Consider the following 25,812-nt stretch of genomic DNA (forward strand, 5'->3'; position numbering starts at 1 on the left):
GATTTACATGTTAGTGATCTGATTACAACTTCGCCTTACAAACATTGGAATCCGGTGGCGCTACAGTCTTATTTATGCGATGAGGACCAACGTCTCGTAAGCCAGATATATTTAAGCCAAACAGAAAAAGAAGATAAGTTGATTTGAAGTCATACACGAGATGGAAACTATACGGTGTCTTCTGGATATAAGGTTGCTAGGCATGCACCAGAGTTTTTGATTGAAGCTCCTCCAATTCCTTATGGTGATCCTATTCTAAAGGATAAGGTTTGGAAATTAAATATAATGCACAAACTTAACCATTTTATTTGGCGTATTCTATCAAAGGCTATTTGAACAACTACACGACTACATTCACGAGGAATGAATTTTGATCCTATTTGTCAGAGATGTGGATTGGCAGAAGAGACAATCGACCATTTTTTTTTTCACGTGCCCAGATTTAATATGTATTTGGAGACTTTCAAATCTACCTTTTACGGCTCCATTATTAACAAATGATTCTATGGACAATAAAATCGGGTTTCTGCTCCATATTCAAGGCGTACAATCTCTTTCGCTTTATCAACGGTTGTTATCTTTTTGGTTACTATGATGTATATGGAAAAAGAGGAATTTTCATCTTTAGGAAACAAATACTGCAACCAAATGTCACAGTGGACAATGCTTGCGCTGACGTTAGAGAATGGATATCTCATTTATGTTCATCATCTCCTACAGTAAGCAATACAAGTGCAGCTTCTTCTTTTCATGCCTTATCGTCATGGAAACGTCCAGATCAAGGTTTTCTAAAATGTAATTACGATGCAGCATATGATTTAAATTCGAACCAAGTTCGAGGTGCATGGATTATCCGGAACTGTTATGATCATCCTTATATGTGGGGTTCGGCTAATTTGGGGTTCTCTAATTCCAGTTTAGTTGCAGAGACAATGGCTTTACTTGTGGCAATGCAGAATGTTTGGATAGGAGGATATAGCAATATGATCTTCGAATGGGACTCAGAAATCTTGGTTAAAACGATCAATGATCAACTAACGAACTCAACCATTGAGAATATTCTTGAAGAAATTACTAGCTTGAAGAATAAGCTTTCTACAACAACATTTACTTTTGTCAAACATAATGGAAATCAAGCCGCCCATAAAATTGCTCGACATGGTCCAACAAATTCTATTTTTGAAAATTGTAAAGTTTATCCATCTAAGTGGTTAACTCCAACTTTGTGTTAAGATATTATGCTTTCATATTAATAAAATTTAAGTTCGTCGAAAAAAAAAACAGAAATTCTACTACTAGTGGGCTTTATTTACCATATACCTAAATTAGTTAATGAAGGTCCATTTATCAAATTTTGTTAAATTATTTTATTATAGTAAACTAAGGATGAATTATCAAAAGCGCATCTGGTGTAGTGGTATCATAGTACCCTCCCACGGTACTGACCAGGGTTCGATTCCCTGGATGCGCAATTTTTTTTATTTTGGACCCTTTCTATTCGTTTAGAAGGAGGAGGAGGAATAGAATTTGATGTTCTATTGAAGATTGTGTGGTCATGTGTTGTCTTTGTTTAAGAATGGTAAATGTAGCTAACAAATTGCTGGCGGAAAGATATTGTGTTGGCTGAAATGCCTTTTTTAATAGTTGTACGTTGCATTTGCAAGTCACATCACATGAACACACTTTTCACTAAAGTCTAAAAGAGATAAAAGTGGGTACTAATCGAATATCCATATTTTTCTTAGGTGATCATGATTTAGTCTATAAAAATTAAATATATAATAATATAAATTAATAATATTTTATTATAAAATGAAAATTTTACTTTTTAAAATTCTAATAAGTTGAATAAAATTTTCACACATAAAAATATCGTAAAATTTACATAAAATATAATATTATACAACATATATAATTTTATTAATAAATGTGTATACATGCATATAACTTTTATAATTGTTAGTATTTGTTATTTACTTTATTTTTTGAGTATTACATATTATACAGTGGTCGGTAGAGGACGTGGACTTTTTGTTGTTGTAGAACTATGATATAAATTTTATTGTTGTAGATTTTTATCAAAACATTAAATATAAAACTTTAGAAAAATTAATTTCCAAAGTTTATTTATTTCATGTTTTAAATTTAGGGTTGTAAAATTTAAATTATTTTCTTAAAGCATGATAAATTAAAATAGACGTAGAAAGAAAATGAGCCGTGGAAATCATTTGTAACACTTACCAATCACCTTAGTATTTGGTTTGCTTTCCTAAAATTAGAACTATTTGAATTCTTCAATTCGAATCAAACAGATAAAAAAATCAAATCAAAATTCGTGGATATTTTGCAGAACACTAAAAGAGATGCGTCTTTAGACTTGTTTGACAAAAAAAAAAAAAGACTTGTTCACCTCTTATTTTTGTCGCTTTTAGTAAGTGGAGGAATGAATAGAAAAAATGGGCCACTCATTCAATGACTAGGCGTGCCTCTTGAACGATCCAAAGAAAACGACTTAGACCCTTCGCTTATTTATACTCTCTCTCTCTCACACACACACAGATCAAAGGAGGAAAATCAATCAATCAAACGAACAAAAAGGATGCAAGCTTTCTCTCTGTTTATCAATGTTCTGCTCATCGTTTTGGCAATAGGCTACATCGATGCCTTTACCAGAAACGATTTTCCAGAGGATTTCCTCTTCGGATCCGCCACTTCCGCTTACCAGGTTCGACTCTGCTTATATGTTCTCTTTCATTTTCTTTGTGTTGCTTTTGTTTAGTGATGTTGAGATGTTTGGGATGGAAATAGTGGGAAGGAGCTGTTGATGAAGACGGAAGGACTTCAAGCGTTTGGGATACTTTCGCCCACTCTTGTAAGCTTTTTAAATTGTACATTTTATTCTCAGAACATCATTGGGAAAATGATCATTTAATTCCTCAAGTATTAGAAATTAATAGTTTAATTCTCCAACTATTGTGTATGCAAAATAATTCCCCAAATCTTAGTTGACTTAACAAAATTGAACTCATAAAAAGTCCACGTTAGAGAGTAAACAGAGATGTTAATCCTTCTCTTATAATCATCTCAAAGACATGAATGTCTTCTATTTTCTCCAAATCAAACAAAAGTAACCCTAAATCGATGTAGAAGAGGATTAAAGAGGAGATTTCCAGTGAATCTCAAAGAGGAGACGGAATCGTCCAACACATACCACTTAGCTTTGATCTACATAGGATATAATACCTTGAGGTTCCATAGCTCAAATTTATCTCCAATGACATGGGGTCCTTCCTGCAACAAAAGAGAATTCAGTACATCCAGAGAATGCGTTTGAAACCAAAATTCTCTCCAATTGGCAAGACAAGAAGTACAAAAAAAAAAAAAAAATTGGCAAGAGAAAAAAAATGAGCTGCTAGATGTTTGTCCAATGATAAGACAAAACAGTGGTCCACATTGCCAACCACCATCAGTGAACTTTATGAAAATCTAAACATTGAATAGGCTATTGTGAATGGTAAACACAAATAACAACTAATTCCCAAAAATATTAGCATTGCAAAACACACAGAGATGGAAAATCTAAGGAACACTACAAATGCAAGTTGAAATTTTGTGGTACCTCGTAACTCGTAAAGAAGTATGAATGACTTTGATAGCAAGTTAGCAACATTCATCAAAGGCCAACATTGGAAGCAGACATAGGAATTTTCTCTGAACTAAGCTCTGACCGCATCAGATTCATCAGGCAGACAACAACCACCGCCCCGCTTTCCGCCATTGATGATACTTATTCGCCAATGAACTTCTTATATATTAACCAAACGAGAATAATTTTCCTTTTCTGGGTAATGGTTTTTGTTCTTCATCCTCAGATAGTTCAGATTGTTGTTTTTCGTAGAATAATTTGCTGGAATTAACCTCTCCAATTGTCGTCAGAATGAATTTAGAGTTTAGTAGTTTTTTATTTGGAAGAAAATAGAGGAAGAAGATTATTAAAAGAACGTTTGAAAAATATATTAACGTCTCTGTTTACTCTCTAACGTGGACTTTTTATGAGTTCAATTTTGCTAAGTCAACTAAGATTTGGAGAATTATTTTGCATACACAATAGTTGAAGAATTAAACTATTAATTTCTAATATTTGAGGAATTAAATGGTCATTTTCCCGAACATCATTCATCTTTTTTTTTGTGTAGCTGATGATGTTTCATAGGTTGTTGTGTGTTTCCATTTATTTGGCATTTTAATTCTAGAAGTTGAGTTATTAACTTATTATAAAGGGTTTTATCTATCTTAGAGTTCGTTTTATTAGGTTAATTATATATATATATCTTGACTTTACAAAAAATCGCAGCTAATTACTTAGGAAATGGAGATATAGCATGTGATGGATATCACAAATACAAGGTTCTCTCTCTCTTTTATTTATTTGCCTTGCTCTTGTCAAACAAGTTACCCTATGACTCTTGCTCGAATTTCTCAACTTCGATGTTATTGTGACTTGTACAGGAAGATGTTAAGCTCATGGCAGAAATGGGTTTAGAAGCATTCAGATTCTCTATCTCTTGGACAAGGCTAATACCTAGTAACACCTCCTCTTCTTGTTTCTTGACCTGCAAGTTTAAAACCTTCATTCTCTGAGATTTTTAAACCCTATTTTGTGGGGTTTTCTTTTGGTATCTCAGATGGAAGAGGACCCATTAACACTAAAGGTCTATTGTTTTATAAGAACCTCATCAAAGAACTACGAACTCATGGTGAGAGTTTTTTCCCCTTAAACTTGGTCTTAAAGCCAATTTAAGCTTTTTTTCTGATAAAAAGTTTTGGCAAATAGGAATCGAACCACACGTTACACTTTACCATTATGATCTTCCTCAAACTTTTGAAGATGAGTACGGAGGATGGATCAACCGTAAAATCATGTAAACACATAATTTTCTAAAAAGGTTCTGATTCAACAAAGTCTCATTGTGTAGTTTCAAGAAAAATTGAAACAATGACATTGTGGTTGCAGAGAAGACTTCACTGCTTTTGCAGATGTATGCTTCAGAGAGTTTGGTGATGATGTGAAGCTTTGGACTACAATTAACGAAGCAAACATATTCGCCATTTCTTCTTATAGCGAAGGATTTGCACCACCAGGACACTGCTCTCCTAACTCATTCTTTAATTGCTCTACTGGAAACTCTTCTACTGAACCATATCTTGCAGGCCATAACATGTTGTTAGCTCATGCCTCTGCGTCCAAATTGTATAAACTAAAATACAAGGTGCTTTTAAAATCTATTTCTTCTATCTTAAAACCGTAACTCTTTTTTTTTAATGAGTTATGAAACATAATAATATGATGGTGCAGAATAAGCAGAGAGGAACTATAGGCTTTAGCATATATGCATTCGGGTTAACTCCCTATAGTTACTCCAAGGAAGATGAAGATGGAACTGAGAGAGCTAAAGATTTCCTCTTTGGCTGGTGAGTAAAACAGTTTCTTTAACTTTTAACAGCTTTGTGGGCAAAACCCGAATGACTTTGGATTAAACAATACAGGATGTTGAAGCCTTTGGTATTTGGGGACTATCCAGATAAAATGAAGAGAATCTTGGGATCCAGGTTACCTATTTTCTCAGAGGAAGAGTCAGAGCTAGTTAAAGGATCTTCTGACTTTTTAGGAATTATCCACTACATGACAGTCTATGTGAAAAACAGTAGTCCCACACCTTCTCTGCTTCCCAGCAGACAAAACTTCTTTACAGACATGGGCGCTGTGACTATCTGTAAGCTTTACTTTCTTCTCAGTTGAAACATGGCGTCTTGGTTCTTTTGACCTGATCACTTTTCTTGTTCTTCTTTTGGATAAGTCATGGGGAATTCTACATTCTTTGAGGTAAGACCTTCTAAAAAAAACTATTGATATATCTTCTTGACTCTAGAAGTTTACCTAATTGTCTACTTTTATATATATATATATATATAAAAAAAGTGGGATGCTATACCATGGGGTCTTGAAAGTGTCTTGGAGTATATTAAACAGAGCTATAACAATCCTCCAATCTACATTCTTGAAAACGGTCTACTTTTTTTGTCTTATCACTCTATATTTTTTTCCTTCTTGTTGTTCGTACTTTGGATTATTCAAATTGCGCTAAAAACAGGTAAACCAATGAAACATGGTTCGACGCTACAAGACACACCAAGAATTGAATACATTCAAGCTTACATTGGTGCTATGCTCAACGCCATCAAGTAAGATTATCTTCCTTCAAATCTTTTAATTATTATATCTGATTGTTTTATATGGGTCTGATGTTAAGGGTATTTAGTGTATCCCGGTTCAATTTCGGTTTTACTTTTGGTTTAGTGTACTCTCTGATTCTGATCCGAATTATTTAGGAATGGATCAGATACAAGAGGGTACTTTGTATGGTCGATGATTGATGTGTACGAGTTGTTGAGTGGCTACATGTACAGCTATGGGATGTACGATGTGAATTTCAGCGATCCTGGACTCAAGAGGTCACCAAAGCTATCTGCTTCTTGGTACACTGGTTTCCTCAATGGTACAGTAGATGCTGGTCCTCGAGCTATTACTCGGTTACAGAGCAACATCTCGGGTTCCTCATCGTTTTAATTTGTTTGCCCAAAAAACAAACATATAATTCAGTTTTAATTCCTGATTATTGGTTTGAGTTCATACTTTATATGGCAAATGGTCAAATCAGATTTGCATTTTGAAATAGCATTGAATATGAATGTAGCTTGTCAGACCAAAACGGGCCACATTGATTCGGAAAAAGATGTAAAATAAATAACAACACTCCCAAGACAACCAAAAAGAGACCCACAGCCACAAGCTTCCTGAAAACAAATAGCATCGGCTCAGTTTTTAAATGGCTATGATTAAATGGATGTTACCAAAACTCAATGTTTCACGTGGTATGAGAATAGTAGTTGGAATTAGCATTACACATCGGTTACCAGAAGGAGTAATTGAAATGTTTTGACTTTTCGTCAGAGCTCTTTTCTTATCGTATTTGTTGGGAATGGTCCACCGTTTGCTTGTATAGTGTTGTGTTGTGTTGTGTGCCCTTTTTTTTTTTTTGTCACTGGTATAGTGTTTGTCTACCTAATAATTGAAGAGGTAAACAATTTTAAAAGATTTTTCCTTCCCCATGTAAATAAGCGGATAATACGTGGCGTGTGACAGTGACAGTGACAGTGACAGTGACAGATCTCTTTGATTTTTTTCTTTTTTTCCAAATTGTTTTTATTGATAGATGGACCAAGCCCAGGGCCGAAGCCCAAACAACACGATATTTAAACAAAAGCCCACGATACTACGGGCCACAAAGCATAAACACACAATGGGCCAAAGCCCAAGTAATACAAGACTACCACACGGTCCAAACAACTAGAAACCGGGCTGTTCGCCCTAGGCGCACCGCAAGGAGACGCCACTACCGCCGGAGCTCCGAACCTGCAGAGCCTCCGCACGTACACAAACGTTCATCGCCGTACTGTCTTCACGCCGGAGGGTTCATCAGATAACCGAGATCGCCTCCGACTTTGGACCACCAGAAACGCTGGACAGTCGAGCCGAGAACCGCACAAACTTCTTCTAAAAACTTCATCGCCGTCGCCGGAGAGCTTAAACTGATATCTCATCCTCGGCGACCCACGAATCCCTCACAGATTATAAGAACCAACCGCCTCTACAAACCTCGATCTAATCGCCACACCCAAAACAAAGGGTCTCACACCGGTATCAAGGAGCTATGTGAGCCTCCTCTCACCGTAATCCAAAAGCCGGCGAAGAGAGTTAAAGTAACCTCACCTTCCCGGAAGCAAGAGTGGCGACGGTGGATCTCTGAAAGCCTCCACCCCCCACAAGAGAACCGACGTCAACGGAGCTAAAGAAGCCTCCATCGCCCGGAAATAAAATCACCAGAACGCGCATCAACAGCCCCGTCACCTCCGAGCTCCACCATACGGACGCTTATAGTGTCTCCGTCCATAGACGACTTATCGCCAGAGACCAAGACGCAGAAGCACACGCCAAATCGAGAAACGGCCAGAGACGACACACGACGAAACCAACCAGTTCTACAAACGCGCCGGTGTGGATACACCACCCCGCACCTACTGAGTTTTGGACAGCGAGAACTCCCTACGACGAGACGCCAAGCACAGGGAGAGACCACGCGCTGCCGCACCACTCCGTCAGGACAACGAAAGACTGAAAAGCGGATAGACGAACAGATCCTGAGCAGAGGAGCCTCCTGTCCAGGTCACGCGCCGCGAAACGCCGGGATTCGCCGGGGATCTAAAAAGTGAAAGACGACCCATAAAGCCGACCCAAACCTCCTACCTCCGCTGCACCTACCTCGCCGTGTCACCAGAAGTTCAAACCAGCCACTGATTTCAGCCTAGGAACCTACGCCGGCGAAGCTCGAACCTCCAGGGACACCTGCATATCGGAGGGAGACGGACGAGGAGAGAAGGGAGAGCAATCTCACTTTATCTTTGAGCCAAGCGTTTTTTATCTCTTTGATTCTCTACCCAACTAATAATTCACCAATTTTACATTCCGAATTTATTTCGTCACGTCCACAAATGTGGAAAGGGAAAATAGATAGTATTTATACTCTCCGACATGATAAATTTGTCAGTTTCTACAAGTGGGTAGAGAATCAAAGAGATCTGTTACTGTCACTGTCACTGTCACACGCCACGTATTATCCGTCCCGGACATCTGCAGCGTCCTCCCACGCTTTTTTTGAAAATATAGGATAAATTGTATAGTGAATGGTTAAATTCTCTCTCTTCTTAATCAATTAGTGCCGGCAGTTAAAAAATGCAATAAAAATAACTTAAAAAAAATACAACACCGACATTAATTAACGCTGTCTAAAAACCTAAATTTTAAAACTATAAATCCTAAATCTGAAACACTAAACCATAAACCACAATCCTAAAATCTAAACTTTAAATCTTAAACCTTAAATCCAAACTCTAAACGATAAACCTTAAATCCTAAAATCTAAACCCTAAACCCAAAATTCTAAACCATAAACCGTAAAATCTAAACCCTAAATCTTAGGGTTTAGAGTTTTGGGTTTAGGGTTTAGATTTTAGGATTTAAGATTTATTGTGTAGAGTTTGAGTTTAGAGTTTAAGAATTAAAGTTTAGATTTTATGATTGAGGTTTATGGTTTAGTGTTTTGGATTTACGGTTTATGGTTTTAGATTTTAGGTTTTTAGATTTTTGAATTTTGCAGATGGTTCTAATTAATGTCGGTGTTGTTTTTTTTCTAGCTATTTAATTTTTAATTTTTGTTGCTTTTTTAAATTATTCGTACAAATCATTTTGGTTGGTTATTATTGTTCTTATAACAATGACCGGAAAGCCCCTCCCCTCGACGAATAAATTCATTACTAATATCTCAAAAACACATAAAATTTCCGAGGAAACACACACAAAAATGAAAGTGTTATCTCTGTTTTGCATTTGTGTGGTCATCGTTTTGGTAACAAGATACAGCAATGCTTTCACAAGAAATGACTTTCCAGAGGATTTCCTCTTCGGAGCTGCCACTTCTGCTTATCAGGTTCACTCTCAAGCTCTGCTTCAGATTTGTTTTCAGTAAGAAAAATAGATTTTGTGTTTTATTTTTGATGTGATGTTGGGGGCAATATAGTGGGAAGGAGCGGTTGATGAAGATGGAAGGACTCCTAGCGTTTGGGATACTTTCTCCCACTCTGGTAATATATGCATCTTCTCTTTTTCTTGAAAAATATTGTTCATTTAAAACATTTTTTTTAAATAAATGGCAGTACCACATGTATGTTCTGAGAACTTGGTTGATTATATTCATTGATCTTGTTCGCTTTTTTTTTTTTTTTTTTTTGTAGATAACAAAGGAAATGGAGATATAGCATGTGATGGTTATCACAAATACAAGGTTTCTTTTCTTCTTCTTCTTCTTCTTTACTCTATAAGTCTCTGACTTTGTTTTCTTAAACTCTATTGCAGGAAGATGTTAAGTTAATGGCAGAAATGGGTTTAGAAGCATTCAGATTATCTATCTCATGGTCAAGGCTTATACCTAGTAACACCTCCTCTTCTTGTTTCTTGACTTACGAGTTTAAAAGTGAGAGATTTTTAAACCCTATTTTGTGACTACTTGTTTGTTTCTCAGATGGAAGAGGACAAATTAACCCTAAAGGTCTACTGTTTTACAAGAACCTCATCAAAGAACTACGAAACCATGGTGTTATATTCTTTTCTACTTAAAAACTTAAAAAAATAGCAATTATTAAAGATTAATTTCATTGTTTTTGAATAGATATAAATTTTGACAAACAGGAATCGAACCACACGTTACACTCTACCACTATGACCTTCCTCAGGTTCTTGAAGATGAGTATGGAGGATGGATCGACCGCAAAATCATGTATACGATATATATAAATGATTTTGATCTACCAAAGTCTCGTTATACTTCATTATGATGAACTGATGAAACAAATGTTGTTGTCGTTGCAGAGAAGACTTCACTGCTTTTGCAGATGTATGCTTCAGAGAGTTTGGGGACGACGTGAAGCTATGGACCACAATAAACGAAGCTAACATATTCGCCATTGGTGCTTACAGCGAAGGATTTTTGCCGCCAGGACATTGTTCTACTAACGAATTCGTCAACTGCTCTACTGGAAACTCTTCTACTGAACCATATCTTGCAGGACATAACATATTGCTAGCTCATGCCTCTGCTTCAAAACTGTATAGACTCAAGTACAAGGTATACATATATATATATTTATATTTGCTCTTGAATCGTTATGAACATTAATAATATGATGGTGCAGAGTAAGCAGAGAGGATCTGTAGGCCTTAGCATATATGCATATGGGTTAGTTCCTTATACTGACTCCAAGGAGGATGAGATTGCAACTCAGAGATCTAAAGATTTCTTCTATGGCTGGTGAGATAAAAAAGACATTTTTTGTTTTCTTGTTTCAGTAACGTTGAGGACATAATCTTCATTTGATAAACCAGGTTGTTGAAGCCTGTGGTGTTTGGGGACTATCCAGATGAAATGAAGAGAATCTTGGGATCCAGGTTACCTGTTTTCTCAAATGAAGAGTCAGAGCTAGTTAAAGGATCATCTGACTTTTTGGGGATTATCCACTACACTACAGTCTATATCGCAAACATTACACCCGCACCTTCTGTCCTTCCAAGCAACCAAGAGTTCTTCACAGACATGGGTGTAGATACAATCTGTAAGCTTTACTTTCTTTTCAATCAATCTATCAAAAATAAGACTTCTCTGACTCATTTAGCTGATCATTATTGGACAGTCATTGGGAACTCTTCATTCTTCAAGGTATGTATAATAAGACCTGCAAAAACCTATTGTTCTTGAATTTAGAAGGTTTGCTAATATGATTTCTTCTTCTTCTTTTTTTTTTTTGTGAAGTGGGATGCTATTCCATGGGGTTTTGAAGGTGTCTTGGAGTATTTGAAACAGAGCTATAACAATCCTCCTATCTACATTCTTGAAAATGGTCTCTCTTTACTCTGTTTTTGGCTCTGTTTTGTCTGCTTTGAAAGCAAAGTTTCTTTGTTCTTAAGATTTCTTACATGTGCTAACAGGTTTACCGTTGGAACACGATTCAACGCTACAAGACACACCAAGAGTTGAATACATTCAGTCTTACATTGGTGCTATGCTCAACGCCATCAAGTATGATTCTCCTCCTTCTTTATCTTTTAAGTCTTCCATATAAATGCATGGTTTAGTTCAAGTTTCCTTGATTCTGATAAAAATCTTTTTGACTGGCTAGGAATGGATCAGACACGAGAGGTTACTTTTTCTGGTCGGTGATTGACTTGTATGAGCTATTGGCTGGATACAAGCTCAGCTATGGATTGTATTATGTGAATTTCAGCGATCCCGGACTCAAGAGGTCACCAAAGCTATCTGCTTCTTGGTACACTGGTTTTCTCAATGGTACAATTGATGTTGCTCCTCAAGCTACTACTCAGCAGCAGAGCCTCTTCCCTGGTTCTTCGTCTTTGTGATTTAGTTACATATATAGATAAGCTAAGGCAGGATTTCTGGTTCTGTTTTGATCCTCATTTGGTCTAAGTTTGTCTTTTCAATGACCAAACTCAGGTGATTTGCCTTATGGTTTAGCAAGATACTAGAGATTGATCCGTGCACTCGTGCGGATATTGGTTTTTACATTTTTATACATTGATATTTGGTTTTTATAATTATTGGTTTTACATTTTTATACATTGATATTTGTTTTTTATAATTAGTGTTATATATTTTAGATGGATCCTAATATAACTGATTGTATTCGAAAGACTTTGACCGAATCGGATAATATGGTTATTTTTGGTACAAATATCCAAATCCGTTTCAGATACATTTGTTATTTAGATATTTTTAGGTTCATATACATTAGAACCAAATTTATCCAGGCTCAGAATGATCTAATTCAAAACCCACACATAAATTTATAATATTCAAGTGGAGCTTAATTTCAAAACAAACAAAAAAACGATATCCGAAAAGAACAATTCGTACCTAAATGGATAGCCAATGTTCATGCCTAACTGATTTTACAAACTAATAAAAAAAACTATTTTTATGTGTTTGGCTAAATTAAGTGAAATAAAAAGAGTTTTTTATTTAGTAAAATAATTATATGGAGTGAATAATTAAGTGACAATAAATGTAATATATTTTATTATTTTGATTTAAGTTATTGGTTTATTCACAAAAAAAATGAGTTATGTTTTTGGCTACGTAATTTTCCATCGATTGAAACTAAAATTAAAAAAAAAATTAGTAAAACAAACTAAACCGAATGTTTAATCATATGCAAAATCCAGTTATTTTACATTTTTGATTTTATAATTGGCGCAAAGTTAATGTTGAGTAACTAATAAATAAAAAATATGCACTATTATTATGGTAATATAATTAATGATTTGATGTATTGTTAAGGTAATATAATTAATGAAAACTGAGTGAAATATATAAAGATAATTAATGTAATTATATTAATGAAATTACCATATTATATTTTTTATACTGCTATAGTTTATGCATTTCAGTATTTGAGACTTGCAAAGGGTTGCATAGATTCTTGAATGTAACATCACCCAAACATAACCACAGGTCCACAACACAAGTTTAGCTTCCGCTAAAATAATATTTACATCCGCAGTTGGCAAAAGCGCATCTGGTGTAGTGGTATCATAGTACCCTCCCACGGTACTGACCAGGGTTCGATTCCCTGGATGCGCAATTTTTTTCTCTATTTTACCTTTCTGACAAGAGTTGGTCTTGGTTTCACATTATCGGATGGATAAAACAGCAACGGTTTCACTGACTGAACTTTTTGTTCTTGCACAACTAAGACGAGTTGGTTTGGTGAAATGTCCCGGGGAAGACACAAATTGAAGAGCCTTGCATCAGTTTTGACTTTTGATTAACGATCAAAGGTTTTACAAATTATACAAACCATTCGTTGTTATTATACACAAAAACTATACATTAACACCACCATATGGTTACACCAAATCTCACCACTCAAGTAGCAGAGATAAAGATAGATGCAACTAGAAAACAGACGGCGGTTTTAGACAGTTGTGATACTCAAGCTGAGACATTTCTCCCCCATTCACCGGATCAAACTGACATCTGTAGAAGCTGTTATCAAAACAACAAAGAAGATAATCCAGACTCCTGTCAGATCAGATATGCAATACACACATGACAAAACCATAAAAGAGTTCAAGTTCTTTTTTTTTTAATTTTGTTGCTTACCTCCCATCCATGCCAAGAATAACAACAGTGTTCTTCTGATGACCAAAGGCGACTATGTACTGAGTTCCTTCCACCAACCTGAACTGAGCCACCGACCACTCCGAGCTGAAATACTTGGGCAACACTCCTAATATACATCAAAAAAAGAGATATGCTTACTGAAGCAAGGGGGTGAAAGTAACTGTTTTTTTGTTTTTTTTTTGGTTTAGACCATCTATACCTTTGAATAACGACAGAGACGAGGACGGGGAGGTAGGACGAGTAACATTAGATGCAATTCGGGTGGGAGTGTCTTTCACGCCGGAGTTGACTTTGAGACCAAAGACATGGACAGTTCCTTTATCACTCGAGACAGCCAACCACTCAGCATTTGAAGAGAAAGCCAAACTATATATCTCTGCTCTATCTGCACCCCTCCTAACCTGCACATTCACAAGGCATTATTATTATAAGAATCAAAACAACATCTTTGATCTAAAGCGCTATACAGTAGTAGTTAGCACCTCTTGGCGCAAGGTGCCATCGACAGTATTAAAGATCCGAACAAGAGTACCCTTGGAGCTAGCCGTGGCCAACAAGCTCCCATCCTGAGTGAGAGCGAAGCAAGCTATCCTCGAGTCATGAGCCATGACGAACTTAGTCCGTTTCGAAGCGTAGTGCTCGATCCTAACTTGCCCTTTCTGCAAGCCAGGGCAGACCAACACCATAGAGCCAGCACCCTGAGAGACAGCGCACAGCCCCTTAGGGTTCGCGAAGGTCTCGATCTGATGCATCAGCTTGAGGTCCACGAAGTTGTAAACGAAGATCTTCTGCTCGAGGACGACGACGATCCGATCCCTCCTGAGCCTGACGGATCGAACGTCGGACCTGAAGGAGAGCTCGCCGATGCACCGGCCCTGGTGGTCGTCCCATATCATGACCTTGTTGGGAGGGTACTGCGGATCGGGTCCTCCGCCGACGAGGGCGAGTATGTTGCATCGGAAGAGCATCTCCACGACGGCGACCCCGCGGTCGAAATCGCGCCGGAAGATCTCGCGGAACGGGTCGCAGTTGAGGATCAGGAAGCCGCGGTCGGTGCCGACGGCGAAGCAGGCGTGGTCTTGGTTGAAGGAGAGGTGGAGCAGCGACGGAGGAGGCGTCGTCGCCGAGGGAGATGTTGTATGCGTTTGGTTATTGAGGTTCGGGTTGGGATTTAGATTGAACTCTTCGGAGTTGAGAGTCATGGAGGAGAAGGAGTCGAGGGACTCAGCGTCGTCTCCGCGATCGCGGTGGTGCGAGGGAGAAGTAGAGGCGGAATCTGATGCAGGGGTAGAATCGGGATTTAGCCAGGGAGGAGAGGGGGAGGAGACGGTGGTCATGGGAATCTGAAGGGATCTTTAGAGAGAATTAATGGAAGATGAAGAAGCGTGGAGGAGGAGTAATAAGAAAATGACTTCGTGCTTTGCTTGTTGCCGTCGTCTCTCTCTCTCTTTCAGGCGGCTTTATTATTGAAGAATAAAATAAACAAGTTTGGGATAAACTTTTTTCTTTCTTTTTTTTGTCACAGAGTCTGGGATAAGCTTACTTTTTTTTTTATTGTATTACGGAAATTTTATATAGTTAAATTATACTTTTTTATTCACTTCATAAATTTTACGAAGCCGCAATGTATAATTTATAGATGTGTATTATCTTTTTACAAACTTGAAAATAGAGTATTAAAAAAGTCGTCACTCCGTTCATGTGTTTATTGGACACACTTTGATCTTGAAAGTGATCAGAAACATCCATCTTCGAGACTTTTCTCAAGTCCTTTTGCTGACATCACCGTTATTTCTAGAGATATCGTCTCTCCATATTGAAATTAGAGAAGATGAAATGCAAAAGTTGGTCTTCTCTAAGAGACGACAAAGAGAAAGTCAATGGACCATTTCATTATTCCATCCACTAGTCTGTTTTAAATTATTGCCATGAAGGAAGAACTTTTGGTGAGTGAAGGCTAAAAGCCCATATTACAACTCAGTTCAAATGTAAAATAGAGAAGGCGAAAAAAGACAGAATATTCATTGCAGAAGCAAACTGAAAAAAATTCAAAATGGAGTTTGACACACAACATATAGAATCTTCCTTATTCTTCTTCTCAGCTGCGATGCGAGAGATGCAAACTTGGAGGAGTAGAAGGAGAAAAAATCTTTGATCAGTGATGAGTATGAGTAGCATCGCCAGTTTCTTGACCTTTCCTTGAAGCAGCTCTTAGTTTACGCTGTTCCTCTTTGTAAATCCTGTTTCTTCGTTGGAACTATCAACAAACACACACACAAATGCCACCTCCCTTGTCAGTTCATCTTCCATAAGCTTAGATACGAAGCAAATAACAAAGATCTTATGATTGAAGACAAAATGGACTCTCTCAAAGTTTTTCCCATGAACCTATGTATACATTTTGATTTCATTCATTGAAGAACCATTTCTATATGTTTAGGATACAAAGCGAACATGAGCTTAGACTTTCGGGTTTCAAGATTGAAGAGTCAAATGGAGAAGACAACAAACTAAGAGATCAAGCCACAAGTTCCAATCTCAGAGTCAGAGCTGAGTCAAAGGAAGGGCTATACATAAATTATAATCTAAGCTCTACGAGTGACTTAATGAATAGAATGAATATATATACACCCACACTATACTCGTATTTCACCAAAGCCATGAAAATTTCATCATACAGATTCATACACACACACACACACACCTAATAAGAGATATCAATGGCAGACGAATCTCAGCATCGCTTGGAATGATCTAGAGTTTTGGAAATACTGCAACAACATCTGGATTGAGTTATCTAGGGTTTCGAACAGGGGCGAATAATCAAATCAGTGAAACAGATCAAGTGATCAAGGCGTGACTTACAAGGCACGAGCGAGAGAGAAAGCTAAGAAGAAGGAAGGGGTAGGTACCTCTTTGGAATGGTGAAGACACTCGAGGTAGTCTTCGCGAAGAAGAGAGCAATCTTTGGGCTCTCTGCAGTGAGACATACACTCGCTGAAATCCATCCAGAAATCGTAACATCTCCCTTTGTTCCCCGTTATTCCCCACCCCGACGCCATCCTCTCTCTCTCTCCCAATCTCAAAACCTGATTCCGATCTGAGGAAACTAGAGGAGACTTCTTCTTCACCTGATTACCAACGACCCGAACCATTCGGGTCTATCCATCCATCACTTAGAAACCCGAATTATCCTTTACAGGGCCTTTATCTGTTGGGCTTGCAAATCAACACTCGATTAGCCCAGTCAAACTGCGAACCTTCTATCTCATTCAGAAGGTTTAAAGACCATTTGTGGTACTTCAAAGAGAGAGAGAACTAGTGGCATTTATCTAAACAAATGTGACACAGACAGAAGTGATATTAGCTTAGCTTAGCTAAGTTACGATTTGTCTACGCAGTGGATTCCAATATTCTTCGTTTTATTTTTACCCTTAATACATCAAAGATGACAACTACTTAACAATATTCACCATTACTAGAGTCACTTATCCCAAAAAAGCAGCCTTTAACCTTCAATTCTTCTATCCCACAGAGAGACACGAGCTCTTTTTTACTGCTTCACGACACGATAAGCAATGAATCTGTCGTCCCTAAAGAGCATCTCCGCGTCTTCAGGAAGAGTCATCCCTGGGTTCCATGGACGACAAACTACATGTTGGCCACTTGGTATACTCTGGTACCCACTTCCCATTACCAGCTTCTTCTCACTCTCTTCTACACGTGCTGATGATTCATTAACATTGTTCACGGGCATAGCCGAAGAGTCAGCAGCAGCAACGTTCATCATCTCCGTAGCAGCTGGTGCGGCAGTAAGAGTAGCATCGTTAGTAGGGTGAGTAGCCACAGGCGATGCAGTAATGTTTATGTCCTTAACACTATTGGCTGGTGCATTCAGAACGTCTGGGAGTTCTGCAGAAAATGAACAACTCATGTAATGACCATATTGCAAAATAATATAGGAAATGTGGAACTGCTTCCTATCGAACTCAGGAAATGTGATCCTTCTAGAGTGTAACATAAGATTCAAAGAATACTAACCATCTTCGTACACTTCAATCCACTTTGATGGGACATCAGGGGTCACCATCTTGGAAAGTTGGGAAGGGCTCACTTGTTCACTGCTCTTCACATTTGAATTTGCAGCTTCTTGTTTCTCAAGAGTCAAAGAAGGCGATGATGGGGTCTGGTTTGGGTGTCCTGCACATAATAGAATATCTGATTCACTACAACCTGTCTTGATTGGCTTTTTAATCCTTGAAAATATACATCGGCCAAAATAGAGTCGCATCAAATGGTATAGAAGCCAAAAGGAGTGGTAACCATAAGAAGATACAATACACTATCTGATTCACGCACCAACACCAAACTAACATAACTCTGATTTTGAAAGATATGATCATTTTTCTAGAGAGTAATTTAAATTATAAACGCAAGAAAACATACCATATTTTATGCTCATGAATGCTACTTTGGCAGCATTCATTTCAGCCAGCTTTTTGGTCTTTGCTTCTTCTCCTCTGTAGAGATTCCCTGCAAACTCAACGGTTGAGGTAAAAGTAGGTGCATGTGATGGACCAGATGTAGCAGTTGCATAAACCGGTAAAAGAGAGTTTTCTTTCTGCGAAATTTCTTGTAACAGGTTCTTGTAAGCAACATCAACAACAACTCCCTGAGATAACAAAAACAAAAGATTAAAAATTTAAACAACATGAAATAACACATTAATAATGGTCCAAAAGGAATGTGAACTAGCCTCTGGATTCAATGGCGTCAACGAAGCCAATGCTACTTTAGCAGCAGCATGTTCAGCCGCTTTCAGTGTTGGGCAGAATTCTTGGCTCTGAAAAGTCTGTCCGCAAACAGTGACCTTACATCGGAATCGCGGAGCATGCGCAGGGCCTTGTCTCTCAGCGGCATAGACGGGAAGCTCCATGTTTTGTTTCAATGCATATGATTGCAGCTGGCTCTTGTACATATGATCCATCTCTACCTAAGCTGAAGAAATAAACAAACTTTCAGATAAAATATTCTCTCCTAAGAAGAAAAACAACAGTAAAAAGCTAAAGCATAGAAACCAAACTAATATGTTTCAAACATAACAGTCTCAAAAAAGTGATTATGTATATGTATTTTTGTTCCCCGTAAACTTTTGCTTAGTCAAGAACCCAATATGTTACTTTTGAATTTGAAATCTCCCATCTAAAACATTCCATTTGAAATATACATGCAAACATTTGTAGATTTCACTGAAATTTCCACAAAGTATGAGCCTTTACGTGTTTGGTAAAGCCTAATTTGGCAAAGGAGGAGACATATTTCAAAATTGATTCAAATGATATGGGATTCACGAGTTTTACCAAATTGGTAGAAACTAAATTAGGGTTTCAGACAGAGAAACACAACATCACGCAAGTTATAGTGTGATTTGTAAACTACACAATTAAACAAAGCACGAGCAAATTGCAAAAAAAAAAAAAAAAAAAACGAACCTCTTTGGGGAAGGAGGAAGAAGACACTCGATGGTCTCTGCGGTGAGAGAGAGGCATGTACTCGCTGAAATCTAGAAACCATAAAACTATTCACCTGCTTACGAATTATTCGGGTTTTATACTTTTATCCAGCTGGAACAGCTATGACCCGAAATTTCCATTAATGGCCCATTAAATAAAGTGGGCTTTAGATATGAACCTTCGAAGGGCCCAGTAAAATTGGAGCCTTCGTCGGAAGTAGACGACGGCGGAGGAGAAATGGTGACCGGAGAAGCGTTGATCGGGTACAGAGCTCTGCGTAAAAAGCGTTGACCGGAGCTCTGTTCGCCGGAGATGTCGAGATGCTGAAGGCTTCGGCGTCTGAGATCCGTAAGAAATTCGAAGAGAACCGCCACGTGGTTTCCGACATCCCTCGGCTCCTGGAAGAAGCGCGTGAGGCGACTCAATTCATATCCACCATGATCGTTCAAGCAAAGCTCAACGAACGCGGCGGATACGGTACATTAACTCATTACACTCGTTTTCACTGGAAAACTCGTCTTTTTGGAAAAGCTGATCCTTTCCCGATTTGAATTTTTTATGTATCGTAGAGGTGAAAGCAAGCCAGGAACACGCGGGAGCTACTCTGGAGCTTCCGACAAAATCTGTATGAGTTAAAAGTCCTTTGTGAAAATTTGATTTCTTCTCCCTTACTCATTTGGTTTAATCGGTAAAGGTGGAACCTCTTTAGTCATACTGTGTTTTGTGCTCTCTTCACAGCCAAATCAACTCGGGTTTAATTAATAAGAACCTCATTACCTGCATTTTTACATGAAATTCTTCCATTTCTGATCTATGTTTTGTACAAAAATGACAGAACTTCAGTTACATTCATGCCTCGTATTGATTCTAATTGTTTGTTAGTATATAGGTACTCACTTTCAACATGTCTTGATTCATGATTTTGGAAGCCTTGTCCTGTCTTTAAAGACAACATATCATGTATCATAGTTTTGAAGTTGTCTTTAAAGACAACTCACTTTCAACATGTCTTGATTCATGATTTTGGAAGCCTTGTCCTTGTCATTGACGCTTTGTCACAAAGTCAGTTTGAAAGAAAAAAAATTGATGGGAGAGGAGTGAAGCCATAATCTGTTTACTCTATAGTTTTCATACCAGTAAAATAGTATTAACCTTTTTAGATATGGGTAGTGCCAAAAGTATGGTTCATTTTACAAAGAGATCAACCACGCAATCGTCTTTCTCTTTATCCCCCATTCATGAGTGTCTTTAGTTAATGTTCAAACAAAAAAAATGAGTGTTTGTTTGTTGTAGGTTTGTCTTTACTGTCTTAATCATGCTCTTTTGTTGTGTGCCAATTGTCTTTTGTTTCATAGGAATCATGTGAATTAGTCATAACCATATATACTTCCTTCTCTCAATTCATGTGAGTTTTTAAACTATATTCATAAATGCTCACGCTTTACCTGATTATGCACTTCAAGACGTTACTCATGTACGTCCTAAAGTCCTAAGGAAAGTAGCTATGACGTGAAAAGATAAATAAAAAGGGGATTCGAGGAGATATGGTCATGGGCCTCATGAGTCATGGTGATGACAAAGGCACCGTGTACAACTAGCTGATATTCCATTTATAAACAATTGATTTTGATCCCAAAAAAAACAATTGATTACAAAAATTATAGCTACGATTAAATAAAATTATCATTTCATAGATGAATTTATCAATCATTTGATTTCAATCATGTTGAATAATATTGTCAATATTTTTTTCTAAAAAAAATGTATTGTTAAAACAAAACAAAGAAAAATGGAATAAGGGTACAGTATGACAAACTAAACAAACTGGTTACTGAATATTTCAATCTATACAACTGATAAAAATAAAATTCAGCGAAATGTTTTTGAAACTACAACTAGATTATTTATGTTTTTTACACAAATTTCAAGTAAATGAATCTGAATTATTTATTTAAATTATACAATGAGCAATGCTAGGTTCACAACTTTTTATATAAGTGACATGAAATTTTCGTGATAGGAGTAATCTTCCAAAGTTTGGCCCTACCCACTCCACTTCATTGTGTAAACAGATAGGGAAGGTCATGTTTTCAATCTTGATTAAGTCCGCATGCTAGATCAATGAACAATGATTGCCATCACCAAACAAAATAGATAAAACAAATTAGGTCGATCTATAGGTTTAGTTGGTTGGAGTAGTTTTTGAAAATGGTAAAAATCACTGAGGCTTATATTCAGAATAGTAATCAATGACGACGCCAAGAGTTAGCTAAACCCACGTATGGCTATCATCAAAAACAACAAATATACAACACTCAAACATAGCCTTAAAACGTTGTGATCATTACTCCGACACATACGAATGAACCGCCATACTTATTTAACGCTCGCTTTTTCACCTAACCAAAGCCCTAATTATTTTTTACGTATATGTCTATATATACACATCTCTCTCGTACTCTATTTTCCGTCGACACCCATTCTTTTAATATAAAGATTACATTTTCTTATACAATCCATAGAAGAAAAACTCCATGAGTTCTTCGATCACAGTTTCACTTATCTTCTTTCTCCTTTCACTCAGTTCAACTTCATCGTTACCGTCTAAACGCAGCGGCTACGTCCAAAACGCATGCAGCGTTACACACTACCAAAAGCTCTGCGTTCAATCGCTAGCGCCGTTTTCATCAGTCGCTAAGAACAGTCCCAGCAAATGGGCACGTGCCGGCGTTTCAGTGGCCATATCCGACAACAAAGACGTCCTTAGGTCCCTTCTCAAAATGCGACGTTCAGCGTTTGGGAAACGCGACCGAGTGGCTTTGTCGGATTGTCGAGAGCTGCTCCAAGACTCTCTTGATAATCTTCACAAGTCCTTAGCCGTGCTCCGGACACTCAGAGCCGGCGAGTTTCAGGAGCAGATGAGTGATCTTGCCACATGGCTTAGCACTGCTCTTACAGATAAGGACACGTGTCTTGATGGGTTTGAAAAGACGTCGGCGAAGTCAGCAATGGTCAGGATGATCCGGAGGAGAGTCACGACGTCTATGTATATGTCAAGCATTTCCCTCGCACTGCTTAATAAGCTAGCGGCTGATGGTTTGTAATCTATTGAAAAATGAATTCTATAAAGCACTAACTCACATGCATATGTAAGATCATTATTAATAAAAGTGTTGTATGGTTGGATACTATGATTGTTGAGACATATATATAACTAGAACTTTATCAGAGTATAGGCCTCTCCATTTCGAAATGGGTATCCCACTCGTGCATATCCCATGGTTTCCTAAATCCATACCTATTAAATTATTATTTTTTGTTAAATTTATTTTATATTTTTCAGAATTTTTTTTGTTAAATTTATTTATTTAAAGATAATACAAACGTCTCAAAATAGGACTGGGCAAAAAATCTGAATCCGAAAAACCGAACCGAACCTGACCCGAAAAGGTAGTACCGAACCCGAACCGAAATTGATTAAATGTCCGAACGGGTTCAAAATTTTGGTATCTAAATAACCGGAACCAAACCCGATCCGAACCGAAGTATTCTGTGTATTCGAATGTATCCAAAATTGATTTCTATACTCCCTTATATAAATATATTTTAGATTTAATGTCTATTTAAAACATCCAAAATATATAATATATATTTTTAAATTGTCCAGAATACTTGAAAATATAAACTAATAGTCAAAAGCAAATGTCTAAAATAGCTAAAATATACTCAAAACACCAAAAATATATGAAATATTTATTGATTATATATCCAAATATTCAAACCAAATCAAATTATATGTTAAGTTTAGGTATTTTGACATATGTTGTTCAAATTTGTATGTAATATAATATTTTGTTTATAGATTTTGAAAAATTTAAAGTATATAATGAATTTTAAAATTTTAAAAATAATTTTAATGGGTTATCCGAACCCGAACCGAAACTTAGAAATATCCGAATGAGGCTGAAATTTTTGATCCTGAAAACCTGAAACCCGAATATATCCGAACCGAACCCGAATGGGTACCCGAATGCCCACCCCTATCTCAAAATATCCCAAATTTTGAAAATGATTTCATGTAATTACTCTGATATCGAACTTGACAATTATCGAGATTAGTAACATAATTCAGGTTGTAATTTATAGTACAATGATTTCAACACCCAATTCATTTTCAACATATTATTTAGTATTTTTTAACATTCCACATTAGTTTTTCTCTCTTCCACCTAGTTTATAAAAAAATCAAGACCTTACCCCACTACTTTTAATTCATGTATTTATCTTTTACAATATAATAACTACATATTAATAATTTGATTGTAATTAACTTAAAAACTAAAACAACATAATTTGTTAGAATTTTGGTAGTAAAAGATAAAATTAGAAGAATTTTGGATGTTAAAAAAATTATTATTGGGATTCATTGAACAAACAAAATGTTTAAAACATTAAAATAGTTGATTATAATATAAAAAAAAATTTGTATCCAAATGAAATGAGAATAGTCTCTATAGATCATAAAAAAATCATGACTTTTGATATAAATTTTATTCTTTTAAAAAAAAAAGTATTATATGATAAATGAGTTTAAATTATTAGTGGAGATAAAAATCAAAAAATCTAAATAACCAGTGAAAACACAGCATGTCTGACTAATATTTCTACCCAATCAATTTTCGCCAAGTAGCTATGCTAGCCCACAAAATTTATTTATAAACTTTACAGCCATGTTGAATACACTTAGATAAGCCACAATATTTTAACAACCTCATTGTAAGGTATTCGATAGTTGAAATCAAGTTTCAACGCCTCGATCTTGGATGGTCTAATATAGGGAAAAGTGCCAATTTCGACCCCAACAATTTCAATCGTACCAAATACGATCCGAACAATTGATCAGTGCCAAATACAACCTCAACTCAATTATAATTCAAAAAAACTACTTGAACTTCTTAAAATGTGCCTAAATATACATTGACTCTAACAGAAGTTAGTCAACAGTTAACAAAATAAAACGTCGTTTTGATATATGAGAAAAAGTGTCAATTTCGATCCCAACACTCTCGGTCGTGTCAAATAAGACCCAAACAAATGGCCAGTGCCAAAAACGACATCAACTCAATTATAGTTTAAGAAAAAATACCCAAATTTTTTAAAACGTGCCTAAATCTACATTGACTCTAACAGAAGTTAGTCAGCCGTTAACAAGATAAGACGACGTCGTTTTGATATATATATATATATATATATATATATTTTAAAATATGTTCATTTCGGGACTCAAACCCGTGCCGGAATATCCTTTTAAAGGGGCACACTAACAGCTAAACTAAAGTAATTTTTTGAAATATTATTACAATTTGAAATTCCCCATTATGTAAACTACTATTCTTCTTCATCTTATCCAATTTAAAACTTTGGTGATTACTTTATATATTCTAGTTATTGTTTAATATTTCTAATATTTTGTATAACATATCTTAGTGAAAGAAAGGTAAAAGGCCTCTTAATATTTTTGAACAAAATATCAAAATATATAATATTACCTTTGAAAAATAGAAAAAATTCAACTTAAGTTTAAAAATTACAAATAATTTATATAAGAAAATTTTATAAATAAATTCAAAGTTTTAAGTATATTTAAGATCGTATAATAATAAATATTTTATTATTTATATTTTAGTAAGATATAAGTTTATTAAAGATATGATAAATAAAAAACATGTTAATGTATTTATATAAATCAGAAAAAATTGTCACCAAAATTTTAAATTGGATAAGATGAAGAATAATAATAGTTTATATAATTTCAAATTTGTAATAGTATTTCAAAAAGTTACTTTTATCTAGTTGCTAGTGTGCCCATTTAAAATGAACATATTTTTTTAAATATAACACAGTCGTCTTATCACAACACAGTCGTCTTATCTTGTTAACGGTTGACTAACTTCTGTTAGAGTCAATGTTGATTTATGAACGTTTTAAGAAGTTCATGTAGTTTTTTCTTAAATTATAATTAAATTGAGGTCGGTTTTGACACTAACCATTTGTTCGGGTCCTATTTGGCACGACTGAGAGTGTTGGGTCGAAATTGGCATTTTTCCACGTATATCAAAACAACGTCGTTTTATCTTGTTAACGGTTGACTAACTTTTGTTAGAGTCAATATATATTTAGGCACGTTTTAAGAAGTTCGGGTAGTTTTTTTGAATTATAATTGAGTTGAGGTTGTATTTGGCACTGATCAATTATTCGGATCGTATTTGGCACGATTGAAATTGTTGGGGTCGAAATTGGCACTTTTTCCGTCTAATATATTATCGCTTGCGCTTCCAATAGTGCTTTTTGAGTATTCTTAAAATATTCACCCGTTCTTTTTATTCAGTATTGGACCCAACCCAATCAATCATCCTACAGGCCGAAATATA

At 36.3% G+C, this 25,812-nt stretch overlaps 6 protein-coding genes, 2 non-coding genes and 1 pseudogene across 9 annotated transcripts; 6 read left to right on the forward strand and 3 right to left on the reverse strand.

Moving 5' to 3' along the window:
- Nucleotides 1–1,400: 1,400 nt before the first annotated feature.
- On the forward strand, nt 1,401–1,471 carry TRNAG-CCC. Its single transcript has one exon. It is a non-coding gene; the product is annotated as a tRNA-Gly (tRNA).
- Nucleotides 1,472–2,484: 1,013 nt separating this feature from the next.
- On the forward strand, nt 2,485–6,677 carry LOC106415267 (beta-glucosidase 10-like). Of its 2 annotated transcripts, XM_013855925.3 has the most exons (13): nt 2,487–2,725; nt 2,809–2,872; nt 4,355–4,407; nt 4,510–4,585; nt 4,686–4,757; nt 4,835–4,922; nt 5,015–5,270; nt 5,357–5,472; nt 5,548–5,774; nt 5,859–5,884; nt 5,981–6,068; nt 6,153–6,243; nt 6,391–6,677. In XM_013855925.3, the coding sequence occupies exons 1-13, from the start codon at nt 2,600–2,602 to the stop codon at nt 6,626–6,628; spliced, it is 1,521 nt and encodes a 506-aa protein (XP_013711379.1). In that variant the 5' UTR covers nt 2,487–2,599; the 3' UTR covers nt 6,629–6,677. The 2 variants fall into 2 exon arrangements, 1 of the variants encoding a protein (XP_013711379.1); XR_007327183.1 differs by lacking the exon at nt 5,981–6,068 and having other exon boundaries at nt 2,485–2,725.
- A 2,733-nt stretch (nt 6,678–9,410) lies between these two features.
- Nucleotides 9,411–12,304, forward strand: LOC106415266 (beta-glucosidase 10-like). Its single transcript, XM_013855924.3, has 13 exons — nt 9,411–9,605; nt 9,696–9,759; nt 9,910–9,959; nt 10,031–10,106; nt 10,197–10,268; nt 10,364–10,451; nt 10,544–10,799; nt 10,867–10,982; nt 11,057–11,283; nt 11,362–11,387; nt 11,481–11,568; nt 11,657–11,747; nt 11,848–12,304. The coding sequence occupies exons 1-13, from the start codon at nt 9,480–9,482 to the stop codon at nt 12,083–12,085; spliced, it is 1,518 nt and encodes a 505-aa protein (XP_013711378.1). The 5' UTR covers nt 9,411–9,479; the 3' UTR covers nt 12,086–12,304.
- A 950-nt stretch (nt 12,305–13,254) lies between these two features.
- On the forward strand, nt 13,255–13,325 carry TRNAG-CCC. The gene has a single exon. It is a non-coding gene; the product is annotated as a tRNA-Gly (tRNA).
- A 152-nt stretch (nt 13,326–13,477) lies between these two features.
- Nucleotides 13,478–15,386, reverse strand: LOC106416199 (autophagy-related protein 18a). The gene is made up of 4 exons (XM_048764922.1): nt 14,351–15,386; nt 14,068–14,269; nt 13,848–13,974; nt 13,478–13,730 (listed from the first exon to the last, which is right to left on the reverse strand). Exons 1-4 carry the CDS (start codon nt 15,203–15,205, stop codon nt 13,640–13,642), a joined length of 1,275 nt encoding a protein of 424 aa, XP_048620879.1. The 5' UTR covers nt 15,206–15,386; the 3' UTR covers nt 13,478–13,639.
- Nucleotides 15,387–15,736: 350 nt separating this feature from the next.
- LOC106415758 (NADH dehydrogenase [ubiquinone] iron-sulfur protein 5-B) lies at nt 15,737–17,039 on the reverse strand. The gene is made up of 2 exons (XM_013856527.3): nt 16,781–17,039; nt 15,737–16,125 (listed from the first exon to the last, which is right to left on the reverse strand). The coding sequence occupies exons 1-2, from the start codon at nt 17,021–17,023 to the stop codon at nt 16,024–16,026; spliced, it is 345 nt and encodes a 114-aa protein (XP_013711981.1). The 5' UTR covers nt 17,024–17,039; the 3' UTR covers nt 15,737–16,023.
- A 172-nt stretch (nt 17,040–17,211) lies between these two features.
- LOC106415757 (double-stranded RNA-binding protein 4) lies at nt 17,212–19,563 on the reverse strand. Its single transcript, XM_013856525.3, has 5 exons — nt 19,361–19,563; nt 18,625–18,866; nt 18,315–18,540; nt 17,910–18,068; nt 17,212–17,780 (listed from the first exon to the last, which is right to left on the reverse strand). Exons 2-5 carry the CDS (start codon nt 18,853–18,855, stop codon nt 17,422–17,424), a joined length of 975 nt encoding a protein of 324 aa, XP_013711979.1. The 5' UTR covers nt 18,856–18,866; nt 19,361–19,563; the 3' UTR covers nt 17,212–17,421.
- A 55-nt stretch (nt 19,564–19,618) lies between these two features.
- LOC106415759 lies at nt 19,619–21,471 on the forward strand (annotated as a pseudogene).
- A 124-nt stretch (nt 21,472–21,595) lies between these two features.
- On the forward strand, nt 21,596–22,572 carry LOC106413703 (pectinesterase inhibitor 6). Its single transcript, XM_013854449.3, has one exon. The coding sequence runs from the start codon at nt 21,916–21,918 to the stop codon at nt 22,483–22,485; it is 570 nt and encodes a 189-aa protein (XP_013709903.1). The 5' UTR covers nt 21,596–21,915; the 3' UTR covers nt 22,486–22,572.
- The last annotated feature ends 3,240 nt before the right edge of the window (nt 22,573–25,812 follow it).

Source organism: Brassica napus, chromosome C8 (assembly GCF_020379485.1).
Source record: "Brassica napus cultivar Da-Ae chromosome C8, Da-Ae, whole genome shotgun sequence".
In the NCBI taxonomy this organism is placed as follows: Eukaryota; Viridiplantae; Streptophyta; class Magnoliopsida; order Brassicales; family Brassicaceae; genus Brassica; species Brassica napus.